This window comes from Folsomia candida, unplaced genomic scaffold (assembly GCF_002217175.1).
Source record: "Folsomia candida strain VU population unplaced genomic scaffold, ASM221717v1 Fcan01_Sc003, whole genome shotgun sequence".
Classification (NCBI taxonomy): Eukaryota; Metazoa; Arthropoda; class Collembola; order Entomobryomorpha; family Isotomidae; genus Folsomia; species Folsomia candida.
Window position 1 is genome coordinate 8,310,534 of NW_019091195.1, and position 15,853 is coordinate 8,326,386.

Here is a 15,853-nt window from a genome sequence, read left to right on the forward strand (position 1 = left end):
TAGAACAGTGCCATTACCCTAAAACTTGGGAACTTGGTAAGAGTTTATTTAGAAGAAACTTTCTGGCGTTTGTGCACGCAACGCAATTATTCTCCCATCCGTCCGACTTAAGCGAGACCGTTTTATTCATTAATGAAATAAAACGTGAAAGCAAATTAAGCGCTTCCTTCGAATTAGTCCGACCCAAATAAATGGATTTATCAAAAACTATAGTGCAGTTTGACATAAGCCCGAGTAAGGAATGCGTCATATTCATCTATATGAAGTCTACGTGTATCTCGTTGCTTTTCCTCAGTCAGAGAGACATTACTACATAAGCCCGACTAAATTAACCGTGTTAAAAATTGATGATGTGCATACACACGTGTGTAAATATGAACATCCTCTGCACTTGCATTAACATGAAATCCGTAACTTTTTTGCAGGCCGTTATCATTACATGTAGGATGTCATACGATATTGCAGGCCATGCAATCTACAGGATGCATTATCAGATATCCAGTTCATGCAACGACACTACAATCAAAAACTGAGACTTGGATGACTCAGTTAATGCTTTTATTAAGAATTAACCGGAATGGCTTTTCACTTTTTGCCGATTAAAACAAAACGCTACATCCGCCAATCGAACAGCACCGTTTTCGATATATAGTACGTTCCTCGAACATGAGAAACAAGCGTGGCAGTGAGTTTCAGATTAAATCCAATGGTTTAGTTGATATTGATTGGGATCTCTTGCGTACATCGCCGTATAAGGCGTTGGGAGTCTTAGACACCGATTTTATTCTTTTTTATTGTCTATTATAATACATCAAATCCGCCAGGGCATCGCACTCGCAAACTGGCGAAACAATGGGATTGAACAAAAAACAACCAATTTTATCAAGCCCACATGATCTTGGATTGGGAAGGGACTCGAACGGTTAATATGCTTCATTGAATCGAATGTCTTAAAGTTGACGCGACATCAATTATTATTTAGCATTGGTGCATTTTTGCCAATACATATATCCCATTATAGGTATATCATGGCGTTTGCTTACTACATGTAATACTTACTAGGACTCGTGTCATATTGAACATAAAATAAAGGAAATTAGCTATTCCTTCAGGAAATACTTGTAACATATAACACGATATTTTCGAATGGACTCCTGTACAAGTTAGTGAAGTTGGTAAGATAAAAAAACTAGTGAATATTAATTTATGGTTTGTAGTTAGACATGTGTAGTTGTATCTGAACCATGGTCCATGCAATGCTAAATAGCTTTTCAATTTCTGCAGCACAGACGGTTTTAAAATGAAGATTATAATTGAATTCGAAGTCTTAACAGGTGGCCATCATTTATCTACTTCCAGCATGTTTCAAAAATTCAAAGGGAGAACGTATGCAATCTAAAAGTCGAGGAATTATTCTGCCGTTTTTATGATGTACAGCCCAAACGAGCTTCCAACACACACTGACACATTGATCTTCTCTCGGGTGCCAGAACATACTTCTTACTTCTACAGGAAGTGAGTGAGTTTGCGAAAAACAGGTGAGTGAAATGCAGTATTTAAGTAACGGAATTAATGACCAAGTGTCTTATTAACCGCAAAAATATAAGAAAAATGGACAACAGGTTCTCGACACATGATAAGTTTAGTGGTAGTTATGTATACACGCACTTCCTATTCCCACCACAACGGCCTATGTCCTACTCCAATGCATGGGTTTCATCCAAACTCGTGCATTAGTAGTAAATTGCAGTTTCGAATTTTCTTCCATTATGCAAAAAAATGCTTGTAAATTTTGTTTCGTTGCTTTTGATCACAATTGTGAACCCTTGAGGGCCTCACTCTAGAGGTATTTTGCTAAAAAATGAATTACTTGTGAAAGATTTTTTACAGTTTATATTTTGTACATTTTTATGTATGTTTTGCTCTATTCGTGAGAAAGAATGTAAAAGATGAGTGAATTAAGTTGTGTGCATTAAAGTTTATCAGTGTGATGACTATGAATAATATGAGAGGATTAGTACGATACATATTTGTCGTGAAAATTTGGTGAATGCTGCTAGAAGCTATTGATAAGGCCTGACCTTGTCCCACTGCATTCTAGACTACTTTTAAGTATGCGTAACAATCATCATGGCCCAATGATCGTATTTTTTTCAATGATTTTAGTGAATACATAGATTGTTTATGTGAGTTTGAACTTGCGGTTCCTCATACTTTCCGTTATACAGCTATAAATTCGGGATTTCGTTCGCCATTCAGCGATCCAAGGAGCTATAGGCATATGATTGAGGCTCGGTACAGTATATGTAACGGGAAGAAAAATAATTATTAAAGGTTTAGCAAGTAATTTGGTATTGGACTTTTGATTAAATTTTCTGAAAGCATGTACTTAGTCCAAACAATACAATTTTTCTCGCAATATTTTGCTTTCCTCAATGAATGAATTTTGTCGACACTTTATGAGTAAGATGTACAAGCAAGTTTCCATGCTTGGAGCAGTTTTCCATAATTCAAGCCTGTAGCTATGTATTTAGCAACTTATGTAAGCCCGTAGTAATCTATGCAAGTGTCATAAAAATCAATTTTTCTGATTTCGCTCAATAATCAATAAATCATATTTAAAAATTGGCAGTTTGCTGTAATTTATGAACTTGTGAGGATTGTAAATCTTCAACCTATGTAATTAGTAGTTAACCTTGAGGACAAAATTCTACCCTGTGCACTTACAGTTATCCTCAACGACACTAAACATACTGTAGATATTCCCTACTTTAAACATCAGAAGAGTACAGAAATAAGAACGACTAAGGAAAAGGACAATGTGAATTAACTCAATTTCTAAAACCTCGACGAAATTATTAAGAATACTACAATTAAGAGGATTTTTGTAATCGAGCTTGCAAAATAATTCGAAGAAAGTGTAGAAAATGGAATCTTATACGAACAGGATGCAGATTCACATTGAGATGCAAAATATCTTTGAGAAATGGAAATTGAATTAAATCCGTTTTAGAATGAACGGCTTCTATTTGCATAAAACACAATATGCGTCGTGACACTCAATTTGCACACAATTACGGAGATTTTAATCTTCAATTCCTGCTACTGCTATTTTAATTCTTTACTGTGATTTTTTTTACACCGTCCATTCACAAACCGTACGTACTTATTTGAACAGGGTGTGTTCACGCAATGCTGCATATCTTTCATATGACGACAGTACGGCGTATAATAAAAAAACAATGTGATGCAACTTGGTTTAACAAGAGAAGGACCAGGTAAGTAGGCAGCGTTTTAAAAATAGCATGCACATCCCAATGTTAGATCTGTCGGATAAATTATGACGGATTGAGTACGTTTTGTTAATAATCGTTCGAGTGTAAGTTAATCCAATGAAACATGAACGCACGCATTTGTCTGTGATGCAATGCCTGAGATTTTATAAATTATTTGAGTAATGAAATAATTCAATTGTGCCCGGAATATGAATTAAGTGCTTACTGAAAACCTACACGAGCAATATTTTAATTTACTTCAAATAAATATTGCAGTACAGGTTGGAGAGATTTACTTTCAGAAAAACGCCCATTAATTAAGTGTAACAAAGTCATATGCAAGAACAAACAAATGCATATGTACATACACCAGAAGAAATATGAGCAGTGTAATCCATACGAGAATAAAAATTAAAGGATGAAGGCGAATTTCAACCCTGATCTCATTGGCTCAGTCTCTTTTATTATGTATTATGACACTCGAATTAAAACTGATTCATTTGCAATTAACTTTGCTTTAATTGATGCTGCTGCCAGAATAACACTGCTCAATACATGACAAACTTTTCCTTGAAGTATGCATTACCTAAGTCTCCAACAGAGCCACAATAATGCACAGGACAAAAAAATAAAGTATGTGCACAGTGCCACCAATAAAGTGCTCACAGAGAGTAGCAGGACATAAGTGAGCAGCAGATGCTTTATGATTAAATGATCATTTAAGGTCAGTGTGTATTACTTTACAAGTCTCCATTAAAATTCAAATACCACTTTTTCCTTCCATTGTTCAGTGTACTTTTTATGAATAGTTAATTATTAATATTTTCAATTGTACTCGTCATCAACGGTGCATTAACCAGATTCAAAGTGACCCAATGACGATAGACAAGCCACGATTTTGGAGTGGAAGTCACCCACGAAGTGGAATTGTTACCTAATTTCCATTTCGTTGACGCACCACAGCAAATAATGGATAATAATTTTACCTGTCTTGTTAATAATGAAAAGACAGATCGATGAGCTTTTTAATTTCTGTTGCTTGTCAAATTCAATTGGAAAATGCTGCCAGCATCATCATTATTATTTGTTTGCTGCAAACACAGTAAAATCTATGCAACGGGTACAGCACAGTCAGGAAAATGATGATGATGGTGGTGGTACAAGTAGCTCTGCGACAGTATCATGTCCATGTCAATCTTTCTTAACGAGGTGCTTCTGACAATAAGTCATTTAAATTTTGCTAATTATTAATTAATTCCTAATTCTTGTATTGCATTAAAAGTACAAGAGAGCGTGAAACTTGCTCAGAAAAATGCTAATAGGCAAAATATTTTGCCAACGAGGTGTAATTAGTGGTTGTGATTTTTAATAATAAATTCTATATTTGAGGTTAATTTGTCCTGTTAATTGCTTCAAGTTTTTTGTTGATGTGGATGTGAGTAAAAATCTAGAAGGAATCACTATCATTTTTATTGTATTTAGTCTATACTAGCAAAAGTTTCTTATTACCTTTTTAACGTCCGATTTTGAAATTCCATGTCCCCAAACTCGACTTCCTCCTCATTCGAGATATACTCGAGCATATGAATTTTCAGCATTTTAAATTTTAAGACGAAACCACTGTTGTATTAAGAAAATTCAATCCCCACAAAAACGTAAATATAAATGCAACTAGCTTATTTGTCCACAATTACTGAAGTCTGTGCAATGTAGTTTAAAATTTTGTTTTTGTTTTATCTAAATGAAGTCACGATCGGTAACGAAGATGATTTTATGCTAATCTATGAATTCTTTGAGTGAGAGTAATAATGAGAATCATCTCAGTCTAATTACACAACTAAACTTACACAACAAACGGTATCAAGGATTATTTTCGTGTCTTGATGTATTTTACATATAAACACAAATCATGTTGGTTATGAAAGGAAATCCGCCACATTAGCAAACCTTTGTAGAACTACTTCTGCAACAATGTGCTTTCAACTCAATCAGCCAATCCTGACTGGAATTTGCATAAACTTATTAAAATATTATAATGAACAAAACTGAGATAATCAACGCTTTATATGTAGTATTTAACCTCAGGTCAAATCATTACTTTGCCCACTTGTGTAAATAATCACTAAATAATTCTATAACTCTGGCAGGTTTATGCCTACCATTTCATAATTTTTATCAAAAATGGAAAAATTTGCAATTATAATAACAATTATATTTAGCGCACAGGTTAATAAAATAACAAAATTTTGCGTATGCTGTACACACACAAATATGTTGTCAAAATATAACGAACAATCACCGCAGGCACAACTACGGTCACTTCTTCAACTTTTTGTGTGGGAGGAGGGCACTAAACTCGCATTATTCATTTTTGGCAGTGTGTTGCATATTGCAATGTTTTAAATTATTGGCTTAGTTGTTCATTTAAATGATGCAACACAACGACTAAAATGTTCACCGGTTGTTCTTTTGAAGTTGCGAAAATATTACTTTCAATGAATTTTATGCTGAGTTGTTAAAATTTATATTCCATGTCCATGCTGGTCTCTGCAACTACAAACGCTTTGCCAATTTTGATCTGGTCAGTGCAATTCGACACATCCTTGAAAATCAACTGAGTTCGAAGCTTCCTTTAACAGGACTTTTTGTATATGCGTAGATTTGCATAAACAAACTCACTCCACTTTATGCGACTTTATTAATTGTGGAGCAACACAGAGTTTAATGATTCCATCCGTAGTAGAACATACTTAAATATCTAGCGACTCTAGCTTAATTTCAAAATGTAGTACGAACTGCAGCAATTCTATATCGTCACGAAGACAATAATTTGGAGATGCCACAATAAAAACTCGCGCAGCACATAATGCACCAAATGATGGTGACTAAGTTTTCAAGATCTCTGTGACCACGCCATTAAATATGATCAACTAATAACCGCTCACTTCACCACACAGATTCCAACCACCATCAAAATACTTTTGTTAACAAGAGCACCAATACATACACCAACTGGTCACAAGTACGTAATGAAATTTTGCAAGCAAAAATAAATCACAAATTTGCTCTCGTTAGTATGCGCCCAATATGTAAGGTAAGGCTGATATCTGTATTTCGTGCACACAATGATCGTGAATTACTACATAAGCACATTCCGAGTTTCCTAAAACAGAGCAATTTCACTGCAACACGACCACTAAAATTGCATCATTTGTAGTAAATTTTGTTGCCCGACATCAGAGCAAACTCTATTTTTGTTAATTCACAGCGCACCACAACAATTTTTAAAGTTGTTCCTTTCTTGCACACATTTTCGAGGAACGGCTCACTCAACAAGCGGCAGGTACGTATAACTTGAACGCGTCCCTCTCAACTCTCAAATGAAAGAGATGAAATGCACGACTGGGATAAATCTCAGTTATGTTAGATGATAGTTCAGTCCTATTATAATAATAATGTTGCGGCCTGGCTGGGATATACCTGAGAGGAAAGGGACTCTGCGTGCTAAAGATTTTTATGTGCGTTCATGCTCATGTCAAACCATACCAAAAACGGCATTCTCATATTTTTCATAGCGCCAGTTTATTACAAGAGTGTTTTATTTCAGGGGATGAAGAGCGAGGAGTATCAAATAAGCTGCAGTTTATTGCAGGCAGGATTACGCACAAATTTACGTTTGCCACACGATATAAATATCTCTACATCGCATTTTGTGGAAATTGTTCTCATGTGCGATGTATGTAGATACTTTTAATTGAATGATACTCTGCGTTTCACAGTGTTCACTGAATATGCGAATAGCAGAAATTAAGTTGCCCGTCATAAAAGCATACGTATTCATACGAATACGTATAAATCTCCCGACATATCAAGAGATCACTGATCAACTGGTCAGTTAAACACAGTAATTATATGAGTCATGAGGATAAAAAAGTCCAATAAAGTTTGGCTCAAGTTCCGAAATTGATGATGCCATCAAAGTAGCACACACTTTGTCAGGGTTAGGCGAGTAGTTTTATTGACTATTTAATTTCGTTGCACTTGGGACTCATCAATGGATTTAATGGTATGAATTTCTAAACCAAAATGGAAAATTTTGAAAGAAATAATTCTTTTATGATTCTACAGAATAATTAAGTTTTCGTTTATGGGATCCATGATTTTTATACAAATATTTGAAAAGCCTTAAAAGTCGGTGAAATTTTTGTCTATCTACAAATAAATTAGTTTTCGTGGCTGTAGGCTCACGAACCGTTTATGAACAATGAATTATTAGTTTGAATTAAAGTCTTTGATGTAATAAACGGCTTTAAAACCATTGCGAGCGAGATGCCGCAGGTGTTAAACGCATCTCTACACGAAATATGCAGCTATAGGAAATGTCTTGCTGTCAACTTCCCAACTCTTCTGCTACATTCCGGCGTCTCGTTCGTTGTTTTATGTGGGATGAAAAAAAAGGATATTCGACATCGCTCACCTCAGTCAATATAACAAGTCGTCATACACACCTAAAATATTCGCCTGAATACAAATGATGAGAAATCAGGAAATCATACGAGAGGTGTCAATTTAACAACATCATTAAAGATATTAATGTGCTAAACGTACAAAAACTTTAAAATTGTAACTTTCAGAGACGATTTATCATACAGGTTTATTATGCATTGACTCCGCTGCTTTCTCTGCGTTCTCATGGTTATGGTTATGTCAAATTAAGTCCAACATACACAATTGAGTGAGTGACTGTCGAGGTGATGAATGAGACGAACTGTTACATTGTGTGCGACTAAATAAATCAATATTTTAACTAATATTGTACCCAATAAGAATATGTCGACTCGATGCGCATTAAAAATACTTCTGAGATGGCTGAATTTATAAAAATTTGTGAATTACAAAATTCAACTAGCCCACGGAATTTTTTTCTGTGCAAACAAATTTTCTAAATTAAGATGACATATAAAAGTTTTATACTTGGAAAGCTCTGCCAGTGCAGTCCTTTTATGAATATTCTGAATGATGTTAAAAAGCGTAAAAAGTCAAAAAATACAGTGTTATGAATCATAACTTGTGGCAAATTGCATAAATATATTTAGAGGTGGGTTTGATAGGCTGATAAGGTTATATTTGTTTTTACTTTTCAAATTATGACGATTTGTACTGAATATTGTATAAATTCAAAACTTCGATTCTAAATAAGTAAAAAATACGATATATAAAATTTTTGTCGTTAATAAGAAATAAATCAGTGTTTCCTCTTCACACTATTTAAAATTCTCATAACGTACAAATACACAATTAAGACACATGCTTGATTTAGTTACAATAGCCCTGCAGATGAAACGAAATTGGATATGCTACTTGAAATTTGATGCAGTCAGTTAATGAGTAGCTCAGTCAGTAGGTCAGGGATTAAATTCAAGTGAGGATAACGACTGGCTGTGATTGAAAAAAGCTACCTACATATTTCAGCATAAAGTAGAGAACAGTAGCAAATTTCCTAACTACGATTGCAATAACTGGGTTTTTATCGGTGCTTTGTAAGACAACATGTACATAAATGTAATGATAAACATTGTCATAAATTATGCAGAAAAGTTAACTTGCACTGCCGTACTTGCATTTGATTTTATGAATGTAGGAATGTGGGCTTGACACTCTTTCTTTTTCTCAATGAGCATTAACCGGTGGTTTACAGACTAAAAAAGACTATCAAACAAATTACTATGCTGATTGATCAATTGGACATACGATCCAACCGGTCTTTGAAACAGTTGATTAGTGAAGGAATTGAACCGTTACAACTAAATGAAGCTCATCTTCTCTAACGGATTATAACGTTAAATAATTGGATTACAAAAATGCATGACGTGATATGCACACACATGTGTATGTACGTGCGTAGGTATGTTCAACATCAACACCTAATGGTGAAACGGAACAAAATCAAGCCAGTCTCAAAACCTACTTTTTATTGGAGTTGCCCACGCAGTTATTCCAAAATTGTCATGTTGAGGTACTTACGATTTATTTGATCGATTAAATACAACGACGATCTGCCGACTTCAGAGGTTCAAGATAAATTTATGACATCGAATTTCCACCCTTTACTTATTTATATTACGACAACGGCGTCTACATGTATAAAAATGAAAGTAATGAAAACTTTAGCAATCGTGTGGTTAAATTGTTGTATGAAAGATAAAACACGTGTACGAAAACTCTTTCTAAAGTTTTGAAGGTGTAACCATTAAGTATAATGTTTCTATTTAAACAATTCAACACACTGTTTATTGCAAACCATTCATTTGTTGCATTTTCCCCGTTCATTAGAAATCACATTACGTCTTGTCCAAAGAAGCGACAAGAGATGCGTACCGTGATATTCATTCAGTTTTTATGTGATGATGATGCGAAGCCAACTTGTATAAACTTGTTTAATGTGTTGTTGCAGAAATGCTTTTTAAGCGTATCAGCAAATGTGATCGCTCTTGAATTGGCATTTTTACTAGTCAGACTCGCTCCGTTTATTTGCTTTGTAATGTTAAGAATAACAGCAGTAAACTTGATATCCACCAACCATTCGTGACAATAATGGAGGGATAAAAAGGTTGGGAGATGTGCCAACTGGTTTTTATTATTTTCATATGATTCACAAAACCGTGCATTATCTTTTACCAGTTTTACCCGATACGATATTTTGGGCACCAAGTAATCCGGACATGCGTCTCATCCCCCCGCCGCATGTAGCTCAAAATACACAAGTTCCCTTGTGAGATCCCCGTCACTCATTTGTTCTGAAATAATACGTCAACCTTCAGAATCTCGAACCGCTGCCTCTTCCTTATGTATTTTCTCATGAAAATATCAACCAACAAATGCCCAGGGGGATATGCATGCGTAGAGTTAACTATGAAATGAGATTTGATGTAACGTGTGGAAAGTACTGTTTACCTCATTTGGTGGCTACTGTAAATAAATGGACACACATCACGTGCAATATGGGTTGTAAACAGTGCGTTTTACATGTAAGTAAAAATAAGCATTCGCTCTCTACTACTTATTTCAATGAGTTGAACAACAGATAGAATATAGAGCGTACTTAATGGATTTCTACTTCTCTCACATGGATGAAGTGATGCGATGACAGGTTTTTCATTTCACAAATTCAGCCATTAACAGCAAGGAAAATAATGATGGATGAGCAGGTGCATATGCTTGAAATACTTCATCAGATCCGATTTCCACAGTTCCAAGTCCCAGAATTTTTTAACATATTGGACTAATGAGTACAAGTCAATCTGGTACAAATTACATTAAATTTCTTTTGTTGCGCTGATAATAACGAGGTGTTTCAGTTGTAAGCAAAATTGTTGAAAGTGTATAAAAGTGAGTGTTTGAAGAATAATTGAATAAGTAATTGTCCTTGTCCCAGTCTCGGTGAAGTATCATCATCGGACTAAAATTTCAAGATCTGCCAGTCACAATCATGTTATACATACATTTTTATAATTTTCATCTAAATTGGGTGCACTCATGTGAAAAGAATTTTTGATATTTGGGTATTGCAACTAGTGTACCATATTATAAGACTAATTTTAAGTTCTTGTCACCAGTCAACTCAAGGTTCCATCTATCTCAAGTTACACATATATATATCATTGGGTTTAATTCATTTCGTATAGAATAAAATCATCAAAATAAAATTCGTAGAATATGGGAATTTTGGTAAATTATTTACTTTCATGAAGCAGCCTTGCTCAATAAAGCCACAGGAGCGATGCGTGTGCAACTGCATACATAAAAATGTATGCAATAATGCATATCGATGCAAACAAACGAATGTGTCCAATCCGCGACATATTTTTTAAACATTTAAGTCAACGGATAATTTGAAGCTTTAGGAAAAGCATAAACCCTTTACAGCAGCATATGCACTGCTCTCTTCTGTGACAAGTGAAAAATCGGGTCTATGCTTGAAACATGAAAAAGGTGTCTTTTTAAGTTTTTGATTTACAGTCCCAATAGCACGACATGACATGACATAACAGCCAAAAACACTGCGCACACACATTTCAGACGATAATTTTTTATTAATTCAATTACGCACGAAAGAAATGCAGGCAGGTCGAGTGGCAGCTGAGCTGATGAACAAACGTCATTCATAAAGTGAAACCGACACTCGTGACACGGGTGTTAAACTGCCAACTTTTTTGTCAGTTATCAACATCAACAACATGCATGAGACAGTGTGTGGAGAAAGGAGTAAATTTTGTCTGCAAATCTCATCAACTGGACAAACCCCGACAACCACCCAACCGGCCGTCCCACCCAGATCCCAAAATATATTGAGGCGTCGAGGATTGTGGTGACTGTTGATGATCCAGAAGGTGAAAAAAAGTGGGAGCAGTGAAAAAGTAACAGTGATTGAAGAGTTTAGTTAACAACTCCACCAAAGTCCTAATGATTTTAAATGCATAGATTACAAAATATTTCAAAGTTGTGTTGTCAGTCCAAAGGGCACTTACTGGCCGGCTTTTGTCATCCTCAGCAGCAGGCTCGGCACACAAAAGACGGGAAGGAAGGGTTGTTTAAATGTTTGCATTTTGTACACGTAAGAAACAATGGAGTTGATATATGAACAAACTGTCTCTCATGTCAAGTCCTTTATCCGCAGGTCAATTGAGAGAGTGCCTCACTCCAGAAAGCACAATTAACATATATAGCTTTTCATACTCCAATAGTTTCATTCATTTTTATGCAATCGGCCCCTAGACTCCCCACACCCCGCATTCATGTGCATTATTTAATACTCGCGTGTGCCGCACTTGTGAAAATTCCATATCATTGCATTGCCCGGTGGCCCTCATCGTCAGCCCTCCCGGATTCCAACAATGAACTGGATCACGCACGGATTCCATTCACTCTCAAACATTGGTTTCGAGTTCACCACCACCAACCAACATGAGTCGACGTAGGGTGACTCGTCATAAAATAAAATTCCTCGCGCTATAAATAGTTTGCTATATCTGATGAGATTTACGTTGAATCACATAAATGGAGTGCACCGAAATTACAATCCTACCGGGTTATACTTGCTTTCCTTATCCATACCCAATGCTACTTACTTGCCCTTCCGCTCAACGTCCCACATTTAATTCTATGTAGTTGCACGTTCTGTGTATTTTGCAATAATTAAATGTCAGTCACCCGGAACGTGCCCTGAATAGGTCGTCATTACATACTTCCACTCTTTACGTTTATTCACGCTGATAATTTAAGAGACATCGACGGTACCCTTCTGGCAAAAGGCTTGTGCCTGATCGTCAGATATTGTTGTGGAAGGAGAGATATCAAAATGTAAACTTGCTCTACAGAATCCGTCCTTTGTAAAATTTCGTTTCAACGGCAAATCTCTTTGGCGAAAAACAAGGCGGATGACATTTACGACATTTCGCCACTAACTTATGACATGTTTCTATTATTTCAGCTCGTCCTGGTACAAATTTTAACGTTGGTGGTTAAGATAATAAAGTAGGAAATTCATTGTGCATGGGAGACAGCACAGACGGATGGGTGCGATGCTGCCATGCTGTTAAAATGAAGCGTGTGTGGAAAATAGTTGAGGGGCTTTCATCAATACACCGATGGATCATCAAACTCAATCCAGGAACCGTTCACTCTATTATTGGACGACTACTACTATGCGTTAATTCGCCCTCTGAGCATTATTTCATATCGTGTGAACAATCGGATTTACTGAGCACACCCTGTCATAAAACGAGGAAGATAAAAGGAGACAACGTAATAATAAGTGTGATTGACAAAAGCAGCTTATGCTTATGAATCCGTCGTATTTGTCACAGTTCTGTCACCCAGGCACAAATGGAAGGGTGGGTGCTTTCGTGTTTGGATCCCTGCTCTTTGTAAGCCTCACCCCACAATTGATCCTGCTTCAAATTCCACTACTACTGGAATGTCGGTTACAATAAGTCTGTAGGATCAATCCCGAGTTTGCTTACCGTATAAGGGTGGCAATCTTGCTGGTTTACAAGCCGGTTTATGTGGTTTTACATATACACGTATTTACTTTCCACTTGATGGAATCAAATTTTTAAGAACTTTTATTAAGTTCCGTATCAACTAATTGTCTGTAATATTTGTAACTCTACAGTGTAATGCATCGACAGGAATTTTATCATTTAATTTTCTTGCACCTACCATACAGACAAAAACTTGGAACATTACGAAAAGTGACATCACTCTGCGCATCCGGCCACGGATAAGATATTTAGATTGCTTTTGAATGATGAAATATAACAAAGTTCTTATAATACAACAGATTCTGAGTCGTATGTATATTACAAAGTTTATCAGGCACAAGACATGCATTGATATAAAAAGTAGTGCGCACCCTTTGACGCAAAATTCAAAGCTATGTATTGCATTTCAGCTTATCTCCTGCAGTGTAATTCAATTTATCAACCGCCACGCCAAACAACTAACGTTTCGCAAGGTTTTTTTCCATAATCAATTCCCATAACCGATAACTAGAATGCGCGTCTGTCTGTCTTGATTGCCAAATATATGTACAAAAGATAGAGGACCCTCACCACTCTGAGAACTCTGAAGAACACCATTTTCCTTATTGATATAGAAGACTTAATTGATAAAAATTTTCTGAATAAAAGAGAAAGATTATGATCAACCATGGTCGTTTATTACGCAAAGTGTTACAAAGCTCATTGAATGAGATAGTAAAAGAGCCAAGAGCTGACCCTTTGTTGTGAAGAATAAAAATGACGGTGAATAAGTTGGAGTTGCACAATGTGAAACTGGATAAATTGAGGAATACGTCTCGATCTAAAGAAAGCAAAACTGGTTTCTCTTTGTTCATCCTCCTGAGCTAGTCGGGATGCGAATGTCTCCTATTTATGTAGATTTTATTTCTGAGGACTATTAGTTTTCCTCATCTCGCCGTCCTCTCTCCGTCCAATCAACAACTCTGGCCTTTCAAGAATATTAAATTGCACCACTCTCTCTGCAACCCAGCCGGACTTGTCGGATCTGCTGGAGGAGACTTTCTTTCCCATGGACTGACGGTAAATATGGTATTTTGTTACATCACGGACCAGCGGTGATGTCACAACGTCATCTTCACAGCTCTTATACATACATACATACGTACACATATGAACCCATGAGACTTTCACATTAATCATCGTTACAAAACCTAAAAATTTATTACGGAACTTTTCCGAAGTAGTAAAAACCTGTTTTCTCTGCTGGATACAAGAATACGGGTACAAAAAAGCAGACTCACTCACTTGCTTACATCCAGCAGTTCTATTCACCGTTTCGCAACACAAACAACTAATTAAAAAATTACAATCACTCGAATGAAATGTGGGAAAGTACATAAACGTATTAAAGACCAAAAGTGCTTGTTCTTCATTCACAATGATAAAAATCGACACATCTTTTGTCACTCGACAGCATTCTTTCTTTATTGCTTATGTAGAATACGGAATGTAATCGTTCCGTATTCCACCGTTGATTGCAATTGAATCAAGAATTGGACGATTTAAAAAATTGGCTTTGTGCAACTGGTGGTGCTTATTGTATCTCCTTCCTTTATGCTAATGCGTTTTGAGCATTAAAGACATTTTGAAATCCAATATGTAACGGTCAAGCTTTCATTTTAATTGTCGAGTAAAAAAATATTTTCAAAGGGAAGGAAATCTTTCCATGCTCTACACATGAATACTTAGAAGTTGTAAGTAACACAACGCATTTTCAATTCGGTACGTATTTAGTAGCAATGTTATTTTTTACATACAATTAATGCTACCTGCGGAATCTTGCTCAACTTAATATTTATATATGTATGCACAGATTTGCATTTGTGCCTTTGCAAAATCGATCCAGGAAGCGAGCAGTAGTGGTTAACGAGCAGTTAACTTTTGTGCCTCATTGCATTGATGATTGTAATTCCAGACGAACCCTGTTATGCATTCATAGGCAACCTGAGATCGGATGTGATGTGTTGATGAGAATTAAACGGTGAAGTGAGCTATCCATAATAATTACTACGGACAGATTCCTTGACATTGGGTACACTCTCGAGTCAACACCAATTTATATTCATTTGAATGACTCCTTTTAAGATGGCTACTTCACTTTGGTACTTCCCGAAGCATGATAAGATTCTTTTAAGCCGTGCATTCGTGAGAGAGGAAAAGAAACCGATTTGTTCATAAATAGTTGGATATTTTTACTATTTAGCAACAATGTGAGCATGCATGAAGCTTAATTCCCCAGTTCGGGGTTGAATAAAAGTACGTAAAAGACTATGCAGAGCACTGATCAGATTTTGTACGGGATATGAAATGAATGTTGATTTTTGAGACAATGTGAGAGAAAGAGGGGACAAATAAAAGGGTTGCATGCATGCATGCAAGACAGTAATAACAGAGGATTCTAATGCAAATAGAGTCATTAGCAAAAGTACTTAAGGAAGGACCTGGCCTGCATTCATTGAGGGACTCAAAGCATCCTGAGTACTGTTGGAATCAGAT

General features: G+C 36.0%; 1 protein-coding gene across 3 annotated transcripts in view; it reads right to left on the reverse strand.

The window, feature by feature from the left end:
* The window catches only part of LOC110847912 (rap1 GTPase-activating protein 1), a 122,018-nt gene that overhangs the window by 85,624 nt on the left and 20,541 nt on the right, over positions 1 to 15,853 (reverse strand). The window contains exon 1 of one of the 3 annotated variants that reach the window (XM_035849624.1): positions 4,785 to 5,333. The exons of the other annotated variants lie outside the window; for them this stretch is intronic. Coding sequence (XP_035705517.1) covers positions 4,785 to 4,873 — 89 coding nt within the window. The 5' untranslated portion in view covers positions 4,874 to 5,333. Of the gene's footprint in view, positions 1 to 4,784; positions 5,334 to 15,853 lie in introns of those variants that run through there. 3 annotated transcript variants of the gene reach the window in all.